The following is a 22,532-nucleotide window of genomic DNA, read 5'->3' on the forward strand; positions in this document are numbered from 1 at the left end:
ATGCATAAAATCCACAGAGGCCTATCAAATTACAGGGTGAGTTTTGTGTTTACAATTCTGAAAAAAAATGGGCCTCTCTCTAGCCTATAACAATTCAACCAATAGACATGATGTTTTTTCCTTTCCCAGCTGCAGCATTATATTACACCGAATTTTCCACCTGCCTCAAGAAAATCAAACATTGACCCAAGTCTATCTATTTATTCTTTTATCATTATAAATCGATCTAACCTTCAACTGATCTATATCTATTCTCCTCTTCCTCCATAGAAAATATGGGAGACCCAAATTCTTGAGTTAGTAGTTTCATCTTTTAGAGTTTGACATTCTCCAGTAAATACATATCTGCTGTCTAATAGATTATTTTTTTTTAAATTATCCTTTAATGAGCTCCAAGTCCAGTTGGTAGATGTGGTGCTGCAAGCCAAATTAAGGAGAGGCCTTCATCTTGGGTGGATTTCAAAGAGCTCAAGTGCACAGGCAATATGTGATGATAGGTTCAAAGAGTCTTGCTGAACAACAGTACAGGCCCTCCGGATCTAGCACAGCTCCACATTAAGTGAAAGTTCATTTGATGTCACCAAAATTTTGCAGCTTCTTGTGATTAGTGGAGCTGCTGAATTCACAAGGCTTCCACCATTTTAGGCAAAGTCTTATGGGATTTTGGATTCCTAAAATCAGAATCCAAACCTTAATATTGATTTGGTCTCAAATATCATATCTAACTCAAAGTCTACATCTAAATACCGCCTCCTCAGTTCATCTCTAGCTGTATTACCTATACATACATAGGATGATTTTCAAAAACAGTCAGCACTGAGCTAACTCTGGGAGCTGGGGTGGGCCAGCACCTCTGAAAATCAGACCAGTTCTTTTTAAGTGTCTAAATATGAATTTAGGAGTCTAACTAGCCAACAAGGTTTGAAAATTCTGCTTTACATGAATAATGAGAAAGTCCACAGATAAATTTGAGAGAATTATAATGTAAAATCACTACATAGCACAGATAGGTGTTAGGAAGAAATGTTGATAGGTTAATTTGGTATCTGCCCACTACAACATTTCTTTCACTTTCTTCTGAAGCATCTGATACTGGCCACTGTGAGACATGGGATACATAGCCCACTGGTCTGATCTACAATTGAAATTCTTGTGTTCCTACAAACATTTTATGTAGCTGTAAAATAATGTATATGAACTATTTTTTAGAACAAAATTTCTTCACCTGTAAAGACAGGCTATATTAACATCATAAATCCAAATATAGAATCACAGAACTGGAAGAGACCTTGAGAGGTCATCCAGTCCAGTGCCCTGCACTAGTGGCAGGATTAATTACCTAGAACATTCCTGACAGGTGTCTGTTTAACCTGTTCTTAAAAATCTCCAACGATGGAGATTCCACAACCTCCCCAGGCAATTTATTCCAGTGCTTAACCACCCTGACAGTTAGGAAGCTTTTCCTAATATCCAGCCTAAACCTCCCTTGCTGCAATTTAAGCCCATTGCTTCTTGTCCTATCCTCAGAGGTTAAGAAAAATATTTTTTTCTTCTTCCTCCTTGTAACAACCTTTTACGTACTTGAAAACTGTTATCATGTCCCCTCTCAGTCTTCTCTTTTCCAAACTAAACAAACCCATTTTTTTCCATCTTCCCTCATAGGTCATGTTTTATAGACCTTTAATCTTTTTTTTCTGCTTCTCTGGACTCTCTTCAATTTGCTCACAACTTTCCTGAAATGTGGTTCCCCAGAACTGGACACAATACTCCAGTTAAGGACTGAATAGGGATTTGGAGAGGGTCCCATATGAGGAAAGATTAAAGAGGCTAGGACTCTTCAGCTTGGAAAAGAGGAGACTAAGGGAGGATATGATAGAGGTATATAAAATCATGAGTAATGTGGAGAAAGTGGATAAGGAAAAGTTATTTACTTATTCCCATAATACAAGAACTAGGGGTCACCAAATGAAATTAATAGGCAGCAGGTTTAAAACAAATAAAAGGAAGTTCTTCACAGAAAGCACAGTGGTTTAAGCATTGGCCTGCTAAACCCAGGGTTGTGAATTCAATCCTTGAGAGGGCCACTTAGGGTTCTGGGGCAAAATCAGTACTTAGTCCTGCTAGTGAAGGCAGGGGGCTGGACTTGATAACCTTTCAGGGTCCCTTCCAGCTCTGTGAGATAGGTGTATCTCCATATATAATAAGTAGAGGAGAAGAATTTTCTTGCGTACACTACTCCTGCTAATGCATCGCAGAATGTTAGCTTTTTTGCAATAGTGTTACACAGTTGACTCATACATAGTTTGTGGTCCACTATGACCCTCAGATCCCTTTCCACAGTACTCTTTCCTAGGCAGTCATTTCCCATTCTGTATGTGTGCAACTGTTTGTTCCTTCCTAAGTGGAGTACTTTGCATTTGTTCCTATTGAATTTCATCCTATTTACTTCAGACTATTTCTCCAGTTTGTCCAGATCATTTTGAATTTTAATCCTATCCTCCAGAGCACTTGCAACCCGCCCCCCCTTGTATCTAATGTATTTGTAGAATGTTTTCTTATTACCCTTTATGTCTCTAGCTAAACTGATCTTGTTTTGTGCCTCAGCTTTTCTGATTTTGTCCCTACATACTTGTGTTCTTTACTTATATTCATCCTTTGTAATTTGATCTAGTTTCCACTTTTTGTAGGACCCTATTTTGATTTTTAGATCACTGAAGATCTCCTGGTTAAGCCAGGGTGGTCTCTTGACATATCTCCTATCTTTCCTACGCAGTGGGATAGTTTGCTCTTGTGCCCTTAATAATGTCTCTTTGAAAAACTGGCAACTGTCTTCTATTGTTTTTCCCCTTAGACTTGCTTCCCATGGACTTTTACCTACCAAAACGCCCTGAGTTTGCTAATGTCTGCCTTCTTGAAATCCATTGTCTTTATTTTGCTATTCTCCCTCCTACCATTCCTTAGACTCATGAACTCTGTCATTTCATGATCACTTTCACCCAAGCTGCCTTCCACTTTCAAATGCTCAACCTGTACCTCCCTATTTGTCAAAATCAAATCTAGAACAGCCTCTCCCCTGGTAGCTGTCTCCATCTTCTGAAATAAAAAATTGTCTCCAATACATTCCAAGAATTTATTGGATAATCTGTGCCCTGATGTGTTATTTTCCAAACAGATGTCTGGTTAGTTGAAGTTCCCCATCACCACCAAGTCCTGTGCTTTGGAAGATTCTGTTAGCTGTTTTTAAAAAAAAAAACAAAAAAAAAAACAAAACCAAAAAAAACCCTCATCCACCTCCTTTTTCCTGTTTAGATGGTCTGGTAGTAGACCCCTACCATGACATCACCCTTGTTTTTACCCCTTTTATCCTTACCCAGAGACTTTCAACAAGTCTGTCTCCTATTTCCAACTCAATCTCAGTCCAAATGTAAACATTTTTAATATATTAGGCAACACCTCCTCCCTTTTTTCCCTGCCGGTCCTTCCTGAGCAAGCTGTACCCATCTACGCCAACATTCCAATCATGTGTATTATCCCACCAAGTTTCAGTGATGCCAACAATTTCATAGTTGTGTTTATTTACTAGCATTTCAAGTTCTTCCTGCTTATTTCCCATACTTCTTGCATTCATATACCAACATCTAAGATACTGATTTGATTTACAAGATTGAGGAAAAAGAAAATTATCAGAAACATTTAAAAAAAAATCTCTATCTATAAAAAATGTCACCATTCTAAAATCTAATACCTGAGGACTTCACAGAGCAAGCAGCAAGTTCAATATCCTATGGAAAGCTAGGTATTCTCTCTTTATCAGTACACAGAAGTCTTGTTTCTAACCCTGAAAAATCAGAAGACACTGGCCCTTAAAATGATGCTGGACTGAATACTGTCTGTCCCGCACATCAGCCCAGTGTAATTTTGAGGGAAATTTTTGTCTCCAGTTGATTTAAAAAAAAATGGTTTTAAGATGCAGAGAGATCTGAAAGACTAGAAGGAGTCCTAAAAAAGATAGATAAGTGGCAGAATGAAAGTCAGGAACGTGACAAATTCAATTTATCATGTCTTTCACTGCCACATTTATCATGTGTGTACATATTAAAATACACATCCACAATATATATTTATAAACATATAATGTATATTTATATGTGTATATATACATATATATATATATATACACACACACAGACATACTAGTGAAACATCATATTTCAGTAAGAGTAAAACGATTACACATTTTTCCTGTATTGATTAAATAGAACATCTACAGAACCTTTGTTTAAATAACCTTTACCAGGCAAATTTATTAGTTCCATCTGTGAGGATCATACCCCAGTAGTCCTGGCTGAGCAAGAGTCTAACCAACTTCATCCATCTTAATGGCATGAATGAACATGGAGCTATATAGAAGTCAAAATATTCGGGCTTTTCTGACCACAGATTATGGGAGCACACTGTTTATTTTATAGCCATCAACCCACTCAGTTGAATCCCACCTGCCTGAGCTTAGCAGCTTAAAATTCATTCCACACAGCCCGCAGTGCTGACATGGATATGATAAGACAGAAGAACAGACACACCACTCTGAAGTAACCTAACCGAACTGCACATGTTCTGACCCTTTTTGTCCTCCCTGGAGCTTTTGTTACCTGGCAAATGCAGTTCTAAAACTGTTTGTGTATCTCCAGATCTTTGCTCTTAGCCATGCAGAAATCTATTTCTCTCTGGGACTGGCAGCCAAAGAGGTGTTCTCTGAAGAAGGCTTCTAAATGAGTGTGCAAGTTGAACTCTTACTGAACTGAATTAATTATTAAAGATGCAGATGGAACTGTCCAAATGATGAGAACAGCTCCTGATGTGTCATGATCCAAGCTTTCATTAAATCATTTCAGGCATACTAATGGTTTCCCACTGCTTATTACTTACATGCTCTTTTCTCATAGATATAATGACCCTGGTGCCCAAAGGCATGACAGTCTATGGAAATACTGAAGTTGAAAGTTTTATGTCTTCCTCAGAAGGCAGTTTTCCCTCACAGACCCCTATGTTGTCGTGTATAGATTTTAATGCAATTGGAAGGATGGATTTAACCACAGAGAAAACCTTGTAAATTAAAGCAGCAAACAATATTGTCTAAGAATATGCATATTATTTCGTTAATAAACATCACAACAGAATTTAAACCAGTAACAGATGTTGAAAAGATTACTAATATTAAACTCTTTCATACCATTGATAATGAATACCCTACTCTTCAAACATGGCTCTTCTCTGGTTACGTTGCACATGAGATTATTTTTCAGACATTACTCCTCTGCCTCTCTTTTTCTCTCTCTCTCAGTTGGACGATTAGAGGCCAAAGCAATTGCAAGAGAAGAATTACTCCCAGGAACTATGTTGTGATTGCTACCTGCTGTTTCATATTTGTGAAGTTGGGAATACTGTTCGCAAAGGCCTTTAGCCACTCAGTCTAAATGATTTGCTGGAGGATAATAATATCAAGGCCAATAAATAACAGTGGACTCTGACTGTACATGGTCAATATAATTTAAATGTCCTTCACCTCTGTTCTTTCTCTAACCTGGTCATGAGGAAACATAAATGCCCTCAGCAAAGCCCCCTTCTAGCCCCCTCAAGTGAAATATTATATAAAATAGAGAGAAGTGACCCAGAAAGTGCTTACAGTAATAAGTTAAACAAAAACAAACAAAAAACATTTATAACCAGACCCTAAAGCACTGACAAGCTGAACTGTATGACATCAGACTTAGAACACTTTTCTTTAAATGAACACAGCAATCAGGTATACAACTTCTCTTATTGAAAGAGTATGACCTACTGTATTAAAAATTCCATTTAAATATAGTTGAAGACTTAGTACTGAATCAAATTCCAAAGTGGGAGGGAGTTCCTTTTCTTTAAACTTGTTTAAATAGACTAAACTTTGTACTACATTCTAGTTGCTTGACCACATTCCTCAAACCTCAAGGAGACTATTATCTTTCTGTCTCTCTCTTTCTCTCCATACATATATACACTTTAACATTTGAGAAAAGAAAAGAAAATTTTACACAACAGATCCTTACAGCATTGTGACTGTATCTTTAAAATGAAGCATCTATTTGCACATTGTGCACTTGTCCTATCTAAAGTGTCCACGCTCAATGGGTTGAAAAAACTCCATTGTTCAACCGAGGTGGCCTTCTAATAAATAAAGAGTACATCTGGAGATACATACAGCTGGAAACACTTCAGAATGATATCTTAAGACAGGAAAAATCATCTATAAATAGGCTTGGCAGAATTCAGTTTTTTAAAAATATAATTTTGACACCAATATCGATGTTTATTTTAAGCATTTTTTTCTTTTTTACAGGTGTGGTAAATTATGAAGTGGGTCAGACAATAATTACTTAATGACAGTAAGCACTGAAATTCAAGAAGTTAAAGCTTTTTAAATGTTAAAACACAGATTGCCAACATGTGTCAAAATATACAAAGTGAATATCCATAAATCAAATTCAGTTCTCAAGTAGGTTTTTATTACTTTGACTAGCTATAAATTTTGATAATCATCAATGGAAATATATTTGGGTTGGTCTGTGCGTACAGTGAAATTGACTTTTACCAACCTTTGATAAAAATCAAATCCTTCCAAGCCTACCTATCTTGGATGGTCTTGCACATCTTTTCACTGTAACTCGTAGATTCAAAATGAACCAATTTTCTTTCACATTTTGAGGCAGTATAAATTATAAGATACTAAAAATGTGCTTAAATAATTCACTGTATAAATCAATAAAAGGCAGAAATTTAAAAGGTAAGGCTGACAAACTATCCCTGAGGTTGATAAAAACATTACAAGAGTACAAAACTCAAATTAGTGAAGGGAGTGTCAGAAACTTTAATTTCTTGGCTTTTGTCAGTTTTTGGCACAACCATGGCATTATATAAATGCACAGGATATGGTATTTAATTGCCATAGGTTTCAAAAAACAACACTAATAAAACCCACTTCACTGTTCCAAAATATCGACGTTATGAACTCTCTCTTATGTACCTACAGAATATCAGTGCACACTCAAGCACAGCTAGACCTTTCAGAGCTCTGACACCACAACCATAAAGTTGAGTTGTAAATTCATTTTGAATATCCTTTTCTTCCAAATTCTTACACCTCTATTTCAATCAGTTTGAATTAATTGCATCAGATCTTCCCCTGGCTGAATATATAACCATGTTCTATTTATTGTAAAGACTGGAATGGTTCTAGGAATGGATAATGAATGAGTTAACCACTCAATTTTTAATTTAAAAAAAAATTATATATATAATAAAAATATTTCCACAACTGACTGGAATTACTCACATGGGTTTTCTATTGGGTTCACAATACACTGATTATTTATATAAAAAACATGTGAGTGTTTTATACATAGTACACATAACATAGATACAAATACGGGGGAAAAAAACACTTACAAATATATACACACACACAAGCATATGTGTGCAGAATTATTAGATTGAATTATTTACCCAGAGGATTGGAACTTCTGTTTGAGTCATTCCAGTCTGTTGGACAAATACTTAGTTACAATTTTTGAACATGTACAAAACCGACTCAATAGATGGTAGTAATAATAATGGTCCTTTTGTAATCTGTATTTAGTACTATATGGATCTGTCACATGACTGCCATATCAATATGACCTTCAGTATTAAAATAATAAGGACAAAAAGAAGAAGTGAAGAAGCACCAAATGGAGTTCTGAACATTAATAATTTGGTCAGAACTATATTTTAAACATTCTTTTCAGTCCATTGTTCTCATTATAAATTTGCCTTAAGTATTTTCATACAAAACTCTGAGAGTAGGGTTTGTAATGACTGATGTTACTCAACCTTCATAACACTGTTGCTCTTGTAAAATGAGCAAAAAGGGGAAGGGGGGTGGGGGAGGAAAACACTCTTACCAGAATAATGAAGGTAACAGGCCCAATGAAACTCCAGATAAAATAGTTGTCTACGTGGAGCCAGCAACTGCAATGAAAAAGGCAATGAAAGTTAAATGATTACATTGGCTCCTGAGCTGCAAAAATGGAAAGTACAAAACCCATCTTAAATAATTCTTGAACAGGTGTTTCATTGTGAATACACAATGAGCCAACAACAGTGAACAGCACCATCTTAATCATGGCCATTTCCCCCCCTTAGCTAGGGCTGTTTTCTTGGGTTTTCTTTAACAAGATTGTTGATCATCTGCTCTGCTTTTCTCCTTACATACTAAAACTAATTTTAAAAAAATATAAAAAAAAACCCCTCTCTCGCTCTCTTTTTAGGTTCAGTCAAAGTTTTTGCTATGAACTGATGAAACCTAACACCAGTAAATGCTTTATTTTCATAGGTTTTCTATGTAATCTTCAAAATTTGCCTTTAACTTTATATCATAAGCAAAGTGCTGATCCCTGAAGAAAGCAAGATAAAAAACGTTCAGATGTCATGTTTTGCTGCAAAACAGTATGATATAAATAAAATACCCCATCTGGGAGTTGAATAGTAAGAAAAAGCTCATGTGATATTAAAGTAAATGATGCATAAACTTATCGGGTGACTTCACTTAGTGGTTCATTTTTCTTATAGCCCAGCACCCCGCTGAATCTCTTTTATTTGTCTATCATCGGTAGCAAAATCAAGCAGCATTCTAGAAGTCAACAATATCTTCCCATACTGTAACGAATTTCATCAAAGGACAAAGTAAAACACCATTGGAAGGCAAATTCATGCCTCCAGCAACTCAAATCCTCAGAAACAGTCTATGTCTACCTTCTGTCACTTTCTATAAATATCTGTATTTTTATAAATAAAAGGCAATGGGTAATTTTAATCCTGCTTTACCCTTCTGATAAAATATTATCAAAGTGAAATATATAGGTTGGAATATTGTACTGTCATGATTCAGAATGAGACTTAGCTAGAGGGCCAGCTGAACAAAGCGATCTAATGAAGCATTAGCTTAAAACTGGGTGGTTAAGCCTGTCAGACACTAAGTTCGGAAGAATTTTTACTTAATACCATTTGAGGCCAAAAAGCTATTTACTTTTTCAATTTGTTTTAGGTCAATCTTTTGTGTTAAAAGAAAGACTATAATTTAGAATCTGCCTCTCCAGAGTACAAATCCTCTGAACCTAGAAAATTACAAAAGACTTGATTGTAATTTGTGCATGGCATTGCCATTCTCTTATCAATAAAGCTTTCAAATGCTATTTTAGTCTGTCAGGGACCCTCTGACAGCTAACAGGCTTTAAAAAAATTATTCACTTGAAAAACACTCAGGTCACTTGCAATTACTTACGCTTTCTCTGTTCCATAGCTCTTATAGTCAATAGCTGCTGAGACACCAACTACTGTGGCAGGGAAGAGGTAGCCGGCGACATAGTAGTACTTCTTCCTAGAATATTCACTTTCAAATACTTCTACTAACATGAGATAGAGCTGCACTCCTTCTAGGCACATCCAGGCAAATGCTGCCAGGAAGAAAAAGTGTAAGAGGCCTGCAAATATCGGACATGCAATCTGCAAAGAAAGAGAAACATGAAAAAACAAACTGCCAAAACCTTCCTAGCTAATTCAATACACTGCAAAATGAAACAGTATACTAATTTTGTTATGAAGGTAGTAACTGAATATATTTCAACCAAAGACCCTTCACAAGTCCAGAGTAGTTTTCACTAGCCAAAAACATATGCTAGATATTCAGAAATGTTAGTAATGTATTATGTCCACAGTAGCTGCAGAAAGTATACTCAATTGCACTACATACGTTAAGTATGGAAACAACTTATTAATATTCCTAACTGTAGTGAAAGCATTAAAAACAATTCCATAATTTTGAGACCGGGATGTTAACACTGCTGCAAGACTTACATTGTAGAGGATTTGATACATGAAGATAAATAAAGAACAGTTGGTTCTACATGTATTTATATATTCTGTTTAAAATTATTATGCAGCCATCCAAAATTTCTATCTGCTTTAATATAAAATAACTTTGCTTTTACTACTTTAGGAAGTTCTGCTGGTGTACCAGGAGCCAATTTAGATTCACTCCTGTCTAGCTGAATGCTGGATGAAATTCTAAGACACTCTCTGAGCTCTGAAGGATGGGATAAATTTCACCTAAGCTTTAAAAAGTTGCATCAGGCACTCAGAGGTCTTTGGTGTAAAAAGTTCATGTTTCTGGTACATAAAATTTAAATTCAGCACCACTTTGACAAGTACCCTTTAAATCACCTATCTTTATTAACATATGCTTCTTAATGGAAAAACACTATTTCCCTTTAAGAGGGAAATAGAAATTATAATGGTATTTTTGATGCCTGCAAATATTATTTGTGAACATGTCCATCTTAATCTTTTATAACGCCTTTTATCCCAGCCTTGCTGTATCAGTTACATACAGAAACTTGAAAGCTTGGCAGTAGTGTCATATTTAAATTCACATTCATTTCAAACAGTCATTTTCAGAGAACAAAATCAATATGCACACAGACTTACTTTGTATTCTGTTTTATCGATGCCTATTAGGAAAATGAACTCTGCAATGAATAGGTTGATACATAGATTCTTGTGAATAGTATTACGATCACTTTGTAGGCCACGGAAGAAACAGAATGTGAAGATGCAGATGGCCAGGCATACAAGGGAGATGACAATTCCCACCCAGGTGATGACAGTAAGGAGTAGCTCATGCACTCCATCTTTGTACTGAAAATAATCAAGAATGGAGAAAATTAATATGGCCACTTATCAGTACAAATAGAAGATCATTTAAACAGGTAGCAGCTAGAAAATTCCTGATGAATTTTATAGATGACAGAAGAAACGTGCTGAGTATTTTATCGATCTGATGTCAGGTTTATCTGCTGTTCAAGATTAGTGTGCGTGCAAGAAAGGCAGCTCTGAGTGCACAGAGATAGAAATTTGAAATAGACGAGATAATATTTTTACTTTTTTTATCTGCAAGCTTGAAGAAAATTCTGTGGAAGAGACTTGTACCGTGAATGTATTGCTGTACACACATGAAGATACAAAAAAAATTTCTTATAATAGTCTATAAGAAAAAACCTTGCTTCTTTCCTACAAACCTACAACTCTATATCCAAAAAGCTTGAGTGGGAGAAATATGTGAACATTTATCATGAAGAAATCAATTAGAACAAAAAAAAGCAGAGTAACTCATCTGACCCTTCAACTTACAACACAAACTCAAACCTCATGTTCAGGTAAAGAATGGTTCAGAAGATTGTCCTCACTTTCATTGAGCACAGGGTCAATCCTGTCATTCTCCTTGGTTTTGTTTTTTATATTGGTTGTATGGCTCAGCAACTCTCTGGCAGCTTCTTTGCTGGGCTATGCTGCTGCCATGTTTATATTTGCAGGCACTCTTGGGCTTCCCTATTTAGCCACTCTCCAAAGTGCACAATGTCCAGGCAAAGTCCTAGAGCCATTCACATGTCACATGCTCTGGGACTTTAGAGATCTCATAGGCAGCGTGGTAAGCAGCTAGATGGTAAAGCTCTGTAGTGCAGGGAAGTTTGAAGAACCCAGTAAAGAGGCTGCTGGACCTCATCATTAGTATAGCAGTTCGTGTTTATGGGAAACTTCCCCACGATTCATATCCAGCTGTATCTGGGAGTTTGTTAAAGGCATGGGGCTAGAAGTTGAATGGAGGGACCAGAAACTTGTCCAGTTGTGGGAAAGCACATCTGGTCAGAAAATTTCAACAAAAACAAGATTGTGACAAAAAACAGAAACAATTTTAAAAAGAATAATGTTCCCCTCACCTTGTGATCAGCTCTATGGAAGAGAGAGAAAGGTCATATGGAGAGGAAACTGCTCTTGGAAGTGATGCGTGAAAGTTGGAAATGCTCAGAGATATGTTTAAGATTTGGATAAGCATCTGAACTTTTGCTTTCTTCTACATATTAAAGCCAAACCTTCAAAGGTTTGCTCTACACTGACTAGAAGCAACATTACTTACCACAATTTCCCTATGGGCCATAAGGATTGCAAAGTTGGTTAGGTGGCTGCAAGCACAAGATGTATGAGTTTTATTTGTGTCAATCAGCTTGCACCCCTGAGTGGACCAATATCCCATCATAGTCCTCTCTGAGTAGTTCCAGAAGGAGCAATTTGCATTGAAATAATTGTCAGGCTGGGGGATAAAAGGATAAAATAAAATTAGGATTTTATACTATAATATGGCAATAACAGTTCAATATATGTAAAAGGTAATTTAGATTAAACTTTGCATGTTTCGGACTATAAAGTTTTTCATCAGCAAAGTTGTGGACTACGTTGTACAAGGCAGACATCTAGTTTAAAAGGGACTTTATAGTCCGAAACACTCATGTGTAATCTCAATTACTGTAGACCCAATTTTAAACAATTACAAATATCCATCTTACGATTTTATGCACTAATGGCTCATTGTAGTCTTTTTTTCTTTCTGCAAAATTAAAACTGAACTTATTCTGTAGGATTTCACCTGTAACTGACCATTTAAAAATATTGTCCCTTTTCTATTCTCATTTTTGAGCAAACCAAAGTTGCACATAAGAGGCGCCGAGAAAGGGTTAGCTCCTCAAGGCCTACTTCAAGGAGAACCTGCGGAAGTAGGAAAAGAGAGGAAAACCCACATGTTTTTCTGAGCCAGTCCTGATAGTTTAATATACCCACACTCTTGTCATGGGAACAGGAAGAACCCAACTCAAACAGCAGAGTGAAAGAGTGTAGTAAAAAGAAACATATGGATTTAGCAGTCACAAAGAAGATGGACAGCAAACTTTGAGGCACTGGAGACTGTAGAAGCTACACTCTGTTCTCTGTTGAATAAATCTACTTGAACAATTTGCAAAGGTTTCCCAAAGATAGCCCGGAATTAAACTAAGTACTCCAAGTGTCATTTAATTTTGCTACATTAAACAGGCAGAGTCATAGCAGTTGATATTTTTCTACCCTGCTGCTAAGGTAAGAGTTAATTTTCACTTAGAAACAAATTAGAGTCATTTACATTTTCATGTTGATTACTGAATTAGCTTTCATTAAGAATACACTTAAGTTCTAATAATCACTGAACCAGGCTCATTTAATTTTATGTTCATAGACTTAAATAAACTTGTGTCTCTGACCTAGTCCAACATTTAAAATTCAAATGGAAGGAAGGTGTTTTTTTTTTCCTGATTTGCTCTTCTCTCTTGCTGATTTTATGTCCTTCCCATTAATTCATTAGCATAACTCACATCAATGTGTTCCAGGGTAAAAAGCACAGGATCAGTCAGGTACACACGGCTGGACTCCTTGTTGATGGAGGCTGCAATGACGTGGGAGTTCACTGCAATGGTACTGTTCCGACCAACGAAGTCACTATCCAGCTTTATGGTCGCGTTTTCGGTACTGAGGAACCGTCCCAAACTTTTGTAAATGATGAAAACCAATTTTGCTAATCCTATTAAAGGAAAACTCCCATTATAATGTCATGGAATTGTAGGTGAAGAGTACAATGTGTGCTGAATAATCTACTGTCTAAATGAAAAATAAAACATCAGCAGAGACTAATGCATTTTGAAGGATTTGGATTCCAACCAAAGAGACTTGCACACACTCCATACAATAAAGAGCCACTGAACAGCTATTTTTACTTCTGCAAGTCAATGTATTAACATATTCAGAAATGCAAGATTTAAATTACTATTGCTTTAAATGTGTATTTTACACAGATTAAAGGAGTCAAATTGTTTATGTGCCCAAACTTACCATTCCTGCTGTTCTGTTTCACAGTGTTTGCAGAGAGTTGGATCAAATTGCCTCCTTCACTGCCCTGAGGAAATTTCAAGTCCTGCACCTGGCCTTCTGTACTGAGCACTGCAACTTCCAGAACTAGTCAGACCAAACACATACCAACAAGGGAAGGGAGGAAAAAAAAAGTAGAAAACATATTTTGTGGTCAGAATACAATGTGGCAGGCGATAACTTTCTGAAAACTCCTTATTCTGTTGTCCTTGTTTGCCTCTAGAAGACAGATGCATGCTGGATGTTTCAACGATGAGGACTTAGTTTCTTTAATCTTTAATCAAACTTAGTTCATACTACCAAAGTAACAGCATTTCAGTGGTGAAAACATGATAACAAACCTTGTTTTATTGTGTGCTTACAAGACATTATTTTAAAAGCATTGTAAAATCTTAGGTTGAAGAAATGCTTAATTTTTGAAGCCCAGAGTGTCTCTACTGCATAAATTGTTAGTGTCTGTCTACAGTATTTAACAGCAATTATGCAATACTAAGGCTATCCTAAAATACTGTAAATAGCTAGGTGCATTTAAATAGTATAGTTACGTGAATCTGTATTTTTGTCTAGGAAAGTCCAGAATATAGGTTTTCTGCATGTATGTTAAAGAGTTGTTGGAAGACATTTTATGTTCCGCCAAACAAGTATTTTAAAAAGATTTAAATGTTACTATCAGATCTTTATATTTAACTCAGGTTTGTATGTGCACAGCTGAGGTTTTATAGAATGACCTTGCAAGGTTGGATGCTCTTTGATAGGTAAAATTACTCAGTTCAGGAGAGCCCACTTATCAGGAAATATCTTTGCCTCAGTGTTAAAACCTGGCATTTACGCCCACCTGTACATCACATTTGACAATGGTTTAAATTTTTCCCCCTACATATTCTGAAGGACAAATAGAAATGCTTCCAATAACCAACAAAACGGTTAATGTACACGAACATGACAGATCTACAGCGGTTTTTGCATGGAGACTACTTATTTGACTAATGAGTTCAGTATAAGTATACATTGTGACATCACGGGTTACTGAAGTCCATGACACTTTTACCACTGAGTTCAATGGGGGTGGGAGGACAGTATTTCACTCAGAATGTCTTTAAAGGGGAGAGAGGGAGAACTGTGGGGAATGGAGGGGATGGGTAGTCCACTGCAAGCCTTTCTGAAGTTAAGATTTTAGGTTGCTCTGTTTCTGAATGCTATTTAGTTTAATGGGAGTTGTGCTTGTACAGCTGGTCTGTTAGGCCTTGACTGACATCAGTAGCCTTGACATGAGCAATATATTATTTTAATTTGAAGGCAGCTTCTCCTGAGCACTGACATACAAGTAGTCCCATCGAACTCAATAGAACTACTTGTACATCCGTGTTTGAAAGATAAGGGGCCTAGATACACAGTCTACTTTAAAGGAAGCTGCTGCCTTACAAGAGGCATGTAGGCTAATTTACAAAAGATGTTTCCTTACAGTTTTTCAAGGGGAAAAAAGTAAAGGTAAAAATATGAAGGAAAAATGTCATCAATTAAATCAGACGAGAATACATTTTAAAAAAATTTTAACAGTTAAATCCAATGCAAACTCTCAAAAGCTTTTCATAAAGAGATTCCATCCAAACTCCTATTACGGGAGTGAAACTTTTATAATGACAATTTGTGTAACTATTTAGTAGTGACAGTGATAAATTAGTGATGGCGATAAACATTTCCTGTGAAAGTTCTATAACTAGGCAGGCAGAGCCACCACTATAAAAAGTAAAGGCGATCCAGAATTTGAATTTACAAGTGCACAGTTCACACCAATATTACTTTGCTTACAATGTGATGCTTAGGATGCAGTTTTAAGAGGGAAAATAGAGGTTTAAGATATTATTTGTTTGGAGGCCTTTCACCTGCGAGACCCTAAGTACCCAGCAGTTCCACATTGTTCTCACATCCCCACCCGAAAAATTATTTATTCCATACTCTTCCTATTACCAAATCTCTCAGTCCAATCCCCAAGCCTCTGACTCAGCACCTTGGCATCATATGCTTCCCTTTCCCCTTGTACCTGAGGCGTGACTCATCAGTACACTAAAGACATTTTAATTTTATGTACCAGCAGTGGGTTTAACTAACTCAAGACTATATCTGTATTTGTAGATCCCCAATGCTGAGCCCTTCATCAGAGCCACCATTTAAATTCTAAATTATGTTCCAAGTATCTGCAACTATTTTGCAATCTATGGAGCACGGCTATTCTGTATTATGGGAGATGTAGTTCACTGCATGCATTTTCACTTGAAGGCACTAATGTTTAATACAAACATTTGGTCCATGTTCTATGTGCCTAAAACATTTAACTGGCAAAGCACATTTCAGAAAGTAATTTAAATTCATTAGGAGTAGATTATATAATGTGAAAACATTTCCACAGCTCCACAGCAAGCATTTCAGTTACTTCAGAAAATCCATGCTCTGGCATTTAAGCACTATTCATATCCATACATTTTGCTAATGATTTTTCAATTGATGATGAACTTTGCAACATAAACTGCTTTACTTTTTTACATAGAATTAATTATGCCACAGAATAATTTTTTTTTTAACTAATTAAGAAAACGCCCCAATTTACGAACACTTCCCCCCTCCCCCCAGATGGGAAACTGCAGCTCACCACCAAGTACTGCAGACCCCAGGTTTCTTAGTGTACTGTGAGTATTAACCTTGGTTGTTGCTTTCTTGTCATACCAGGATATGCAGTACTTGAAACTACACTTGAAGATAAATTAACTTACCAATGTTTTCAGTGGGCATTGAGACTCTAGTTGGTTCTAAGAGATTGTCAGCCAAGACAAAAGCCCCTTCTTCTAGCGTATCAAGTAACATTGTTGCAGCATGTGCTTGTTCTGAAGAATTCATATCTTTCCAGGATTCTAGAGCTTCAGGCCTGAGTAGGTTGTTCACTGTGTCAACGATTGCCTGTATTCATTAGAAGACTATCATTAGGTGTGATTGCCCTAGGCAGTGGGAGAAAGTTTCCAATGTTATCTGGTGACAATTATAATATTTAACTGTCAAGATGATTTACTGTGATTTAATGGCTCCAGAAAACTATTTTCAACCTACAAATATTTCCAACCCTTTGTTTAACTAGCACAAATAGAGGTACACTAGCCACCAACAGTGTTATCTGTCACTGGTAAACATGCTGATATGACTTGTTTCATATCAGATATGAAGACTCCATTATTAATGTGCTGAGAAATGTAAGAACCAATGCAAATGTCTTGCCTCAAGCTTAATATTGAAGTTAATGTCAACAAAATATAATTCATATTTAGAAAACACCAAAAATACCAAAGCCAGCAGTCCAATGTTTAGGCTAAAAAGGCAGTACTACTATCCTGCAAACTTAACACAACACATGCAGCTACAGTACCACAAGCTGTTATCTAAGACAAACTCTCTCTTTTATTATAAGAGGCATGAAATGAAGTTGCCTCAGTAGTTAAAAAATAGTCTGCACCACTCTCTCTCCCCTTTCCTGTACCTGTTGACAAATACTTGGAAGCTTACTAACTTCCATTCCTGCACAATGGTCATTCAACAAAGGAAATCAGTAGAGCAAACAAGATGCCGACTGACCCTGTTATCTGTGAAAGCGTAATTACAAAACTGAACAAAGTTCCCATTTTTTAAAGTCTGCACTGTGACAACTATATTATTGTGTATTAGGGTTCATTAAGCTGCATATAAAACAACAGTAAGTAAGGAGAGAAGGGAATTTGAAGAGACGTCATTACATTATTACAAAATAATCCAATCAATCACAGTAATCAGTTAATCAATTGAAGGCAGGCTCTTACACATTAATGCATAATGTAGCTGTGCACTGAATATGCCATGCATTGCTGAATCACTGTCCCATTTACCTAGTCATAATGTGTCATTAAGCACATATATAATTTGATCAATTTAAAAGTACTGGGAATGGAAACAGAACACAAAAATATTGGTTTGGAATACTACACTGTGCACATGAATGAATAGAAAAAGTTGGTTGAGGCTATTGTCAGAGCAAGATTAATTAGCCTAATCCATCTTTATATCCTCTTTCTGCCAGCACTGTGAGCCACACAACCTTCCTGGCAGGTTGAAGATACTCTGAAGTGGCATTAAAAGGCTTTTTTTTTTCTCTAATGGGAGATAGAATAGTCAAAATGCTCACACTGATACTGCTGCAGCCATTAACTAGAGTGGAACAGAAATTGGTCTGCAGAGGCCAGATTCATTAGTCACCAAGAAATACAGATTGGAGCCTCTAATCTGAGGTACAATTGAATCCTCTGTCACAAAGTGGGAACTTGCTTCATTTGCATAGTGTAAGTCAGTTTTTGATTTGTAATTTCAAGAGGTTTGTTATTCTTATCTGAACAGAGAAGCTCATTTGAGACTCACTGAAAACGATACCGGTCAGAAATTAAGGTCGCGCTACTGTTTCTTGTGTATCTATATACCGTGCTGATTATATGCATTCATTAACTTGAAGCATGCCTTATTTACTATGGTACTATGGTATGATTATCAATATTATAATATTTCTGAGGTGTGCTTTCCTCCCTGCTAAAGAGAGGGGAAAAAAATAAAAGGACTATTTTTGTCCCAATGACACACGTGTCCTGGGTAGTACACCAATTACTACATTTCCCATTAACCTATATCTTAAGAGGTGAACTGCAAATGAATTATGAAAATTCAGTCCATTCCAACAATATCTGCTGTGCTCCCCATTAACCAGGCTAAAAGGGACAATTAAAATATTATTTGAAATCTGATTCTACCACTACTACTTCTTTTTTCCTTTTGGATCTCACAGTAACTATTCTTGCTGTGACCAACCAGCCCCCATTTCTATGCAAGGCTCCAGCCTGTGAATGCTGGTGACTGGAGCATTCCTATATAAAGGGGGAAATGTCAGATAAGAGGCTTTTCTTTTTATTATGTTGTGCGGTGTTTCAAAGTTTTTATTACTCTTGTATTAGATCCCATAGGGTATAAGCAAAAATTAATAATATTAAAAAAGAAACTTTGAAAAACCGTGCAATATAATTTTAAAAAGCCACTTACGTAATCCATTCTAGGCCAGTTTCTTCCACTAGCAGTACTGAGTGGTGGCAGTGACATAACTGGCACAGCATCACAATGTGGGAACTGGGCACTGCAGGGATGGAGGCTGCAGAATCTGTAAGAAACTGAAAGTCAGGTAACAATATACTCCATGCCCCTTGTAGCTTAGCTAATGGGACACTTGGCACATACTGTACTGTAAAGTTACAGGAATGATTTTATTTTTATTTGCAGTCCACCCCCTTAAGTTACTGAATCTGATCTTTGAAAAGACTCTTAACAAAAATCTCTGGAATTGAAGATTGCACCTCAGAAAATGCGAGAAACTAGCAATATGACACCATTTCTGTTTTATTGACATTTTTTCTTCACAAACATAACACAGGGAAACAGAGATATCCTCTCCAAATCACAATGCTCATTACTATTCTTGTACTTTTTGATTGGGGGCAGGAGGAAGGAGAAGAGTTGTAAGCGCTGATCATTTGCTTATTCTGAGAGTATTATACCTGTGCAAAGCCAACATTTGTACAGTTGATATGGGGCACAAACACATTTATCAAAGACTGAAATACATAGGATCATGCAGCAAGATGATAAAGCGTGGCAGGTTGCTGAAGCAGGGTGAAAGCAGGGTGACAGCACAGGAGAGATACCTTAAGGTAAGCCCTGCATGTCTTCTCTCGTTTTTGGAGCTTTTTAGTAAGAAAAAAGAAAATCAGAGGTTAGACACATTCTGGAAGCTACAGAAATATCCAAAAATCTTCAGCAGGCAGAGTCCAGATGTCCGTCTAGTTTTAGCCCAATGTACTTCCATGGGGCCATGCAACATTCTTGAGGAACACTACTCCCCAACCATATACCTGGTTATAACCTTCCTTTCCTCCATCAATGGGAGTTCTGTTCAAACTATGGGTAGACTATGGGCATATGCTTGGTCTCTGGAGGAACTCTGCTCAGCAATATAGCTAGGGATTTTAAATAAAACCATCAACCACTCTTGCAAGACCTAAAATGCCAAGACTGTAGCTGCCAGAGTAGGAGATGTGAGAGGATGGGATGGTGTTTCCAAAACAGACTGGATGAAAAATCTTTAATTTATATTGTGCTGACTGAATCACAGTGGGCCAGAAGTTTAGCATCCACAACAGGAAAACTGGAATGATAATGTTATTATGATTCACATTCAAGAACATGAAGAGATATTTTTATCTGTGATAATATTTGCCAGTAGTAATAACATGTTTAATACACCAAATTATCATTAGTGACTAATGCTCGGGTCTTAAATGGACTAAAAAAGGCTCTGAGCCTGTAATGGGTTTCCATGAAGATATGCTACTCCCAGAGTTCAATAAAGTCCCTTCTTCTCAAAGCAGAGGTGATATATTCAATATTTGAATAAGTATACACACATTTTATATTTGAACCCAGTCATCTACTGAGTTTCATGTCAGCCAATTAATAAAATTTACACTTTATTGTGGATTTGTTTTTTTCTTAAATCTTTATTTGTGCAGTAGGAGTAAAGCATAGATTTGGCAGTAATGTTTCTGAAAGGGAAAAAAGGATTATCCTAGCAGATGGAGGTGTGGGAAGCTGTGTACCTTGTTATAACTCCGCCCAGCTGAGTCTTTTTCACTAGGCCTCAGTGCTTGCAGTTGAGCATCAAGAATGTCCACCAACTGTTCCATTAGCCTCACTGATGAACTCACATCACCAGCAAAAACTGGTCCTTTGGTGTGTTTAGCCAGTTCATTGGCAAGATTAGCTGCATTTTCTCCACTTCTGATCTGAAAAGACAATTTATATTATCTCAGTAGGATCCCTTGTTCTGCCTGTGGCTTCCAATTCTGATTCTCTGTATATCTTTGTTGTGGTGAAATAATTATTTGCATGTACGTTGAAATCCACAATTAATTGAACCAATAACTTTATCTCAGAAGATTAAAAGTTCTTAGATCCATAACATACAAAAGCAGCTCTTAACAGCCATCAAAACCAGAAATCAGATTGGTAATTTTGGGCCAGATCTTCTATTTCATCTGCACTTTCATTTCACCATTGTTATCAGACTCTAATAAATCTTTTTGTTCATACCAGTGTCTGAGGCATTTGAAAGTCAAGCAGTTGGTAGTGATGGCAAATTATTTAGTTTCATAAACCTCACTAACGCTCACTAGGGAGGGGAAGAACAAAAAGTGATGCTGCATTCTAATCATTTTCTGTTTTTAATGCACTTTTTTAGAATTCTAGTTTCTTCCATCATTTTCAGTTAGCTAAACATCTGCTTATACCGTATATATTTTGGTATGCACTTTATAATTCTTGATTTATTAGGTGAATGTACTTTTTTTCCTACTGAACATCAAAAAGCACATTTGAATTTAATAGGAACGAAATTAAGCAAGCATGGACTCATTAAAAGAGTTTAATTTAGAAAACAGCTTACCAAAGAACACATGTGAACCTAACTTTCAGTAAATGCTTTGCAGACAAAGTATGCATAATTCTTTCTGCTTTTAAATTGAACAAAGAGTAATAAAGATGGTTTCAACATACAAAGCTGAATAATTTATGTTCAGAGTTAAAACCCTTAATCACCAGTGTGTATCATATTAAAGGGTTCCAACCAACCTTCTGAGCCAGCAGATTTACCCAGTGTGAGGTACAGTTGCTAAGATCAGGGCCCTTAGGGTTCCATGTTCCAGTGGAAACCATGCAGAGATACGAGGCAGTTCCTACAACAGATGTAGAAACAACAGTGAAATTGAAACCATTTTTCTGCATGCATTCAGGAAATCAGCTACAATGAACTCCAAACTCTATATTAAATTTTGAATAGTACTAGTGGAAACAACTGACAATAAATGACAAAATGTAAGAAAATAATGTAAATTACAAACGGCAATATACAAGTCAGGATAAAGTATCAGACTTTTACAGCAAAGAAACAAAAATCTCTTGATTTTCCCTAGAAATCATCCAGAGAGCAGCTCATAGTGGGAAAGGCAGCTGTAAGCAAACTTCTCTACAGTTCTCAAGCAAAGACCTAAAATTTGCCCTGGATTCTTGAAAAGTGTGTGTGAGGTCATTCTGTACCTATTACCAAATGCCTTTTATAGATCAAGGCCTAAACAAACACTACATACTCCGAGTAACAAAAATCATGACAGTTTGAGATTACCTAAAACAAAAAATGCCATGAAAGTCGTCCATTCCTTTTGAAACAGTTACTTGAGATCAAGATTTTATTTAAGGCAATACCTCGAGTTCCTTTGGGACAAGGGCGTTCAACCATCATTCCTCTTTGCGTCTGAGGCCAGCTAATCCCCCTGGCCTCATCAGGTTCACAGAATCTCTCTGGCAAAGGGAAAAAACTTGTCACAGGAGGAATTTTCGTTGTGGAAACTGCTGGTGGTGGCCTGGGCCCTCTGCTTCCTTCCTTTGTGCCTCCAGCTAACGTTGTGCTTATGGGGCCTTTCTGTGAAGTCGTGCTTATGGTTGACACAGTGGTTTTGTATAGCTCTGCTGAAGAAGTTATTGTCACTGCGGTAGTAGGCACTGTAGGGAGAAAA

The 22,532-nt window shown here is 36.7% G+C and overlaps 1 protein-coding gene across 23 annotated transcripts in view; it reads right to left on the minus strand.

Moving 5' to 3' along the window:
• The window catches only part of ADGRL2 (adhesion G protein-coupled receptor L2), a 476,253-nt gene that overhangs the window by 21,625 nt on the left and 432,096 nt on the right, over positions 1–22,532 (minus strand). For 16 of the 23 annotated variants that reach the window (XM_050963478.1, XM_050963477.1, XM_050963472.1 and 13 more), the window contains 11 exons: positions 22,222–22,518; positions 21,592–21,695; positions 20,562–20,747; positions 19,611–19,649; positions 16,623–16,806; positions 13,819–13,941; positions 13,305–13,510; positions 12,044–12,217; positions 10,558–10,767; positions 9,356–9,576; positions 7,977–8,043 (listed from right to left, as the gene is read on the minus strand). In XM_050963478.1, coding sequence (XP_050819435.1) covers positions 7,977–8,043; positions 9,356–9,576; positions 10,558–10,767; positions 12,044–12,217; positions 13,305–13,510; positions 13,819–13,941; positions 16,623–16,806; positions 19,611–19,649; positions 20,562–20,747; positions 21,592–21,695; positions 22,222–22,518 — 1,811 coding nt within the window. The remainder of the gene's footprint in view (positions 1–7,976; positions 8,044–9,355; positions 9,577–10,557; positions 10,768–12,043; positions 12,218–13,304; positions 13,511–13,818; positions 13,942–16,622; positions 16,807–19,610; positions 19,650–20,561; positions 20,748–21,591; positions 21,696–22,221; positions 22,519–22,532) is intronic. The other 7 variants (XM_050963483.1, XM_050963479.1, XM_050963495.1 and 4 more) reach the window with 1 other exon arrangement.

The sequence above is a fragment of the Gopherus flavomarginatus genome, chromosome 7 (assembly GCF_025201925.1).
Source record: "Gopherus flavomarginatus isolate rGopFla2 chromosome 7, rGopFla2.mat.asm, whole genome shotgun sequence".
Lineage (NCBI taxonomy): Eukaryota > Metazoa > Chordata > Testudines > Testudinidae > Gopherus > Gopherus flavomarginatus.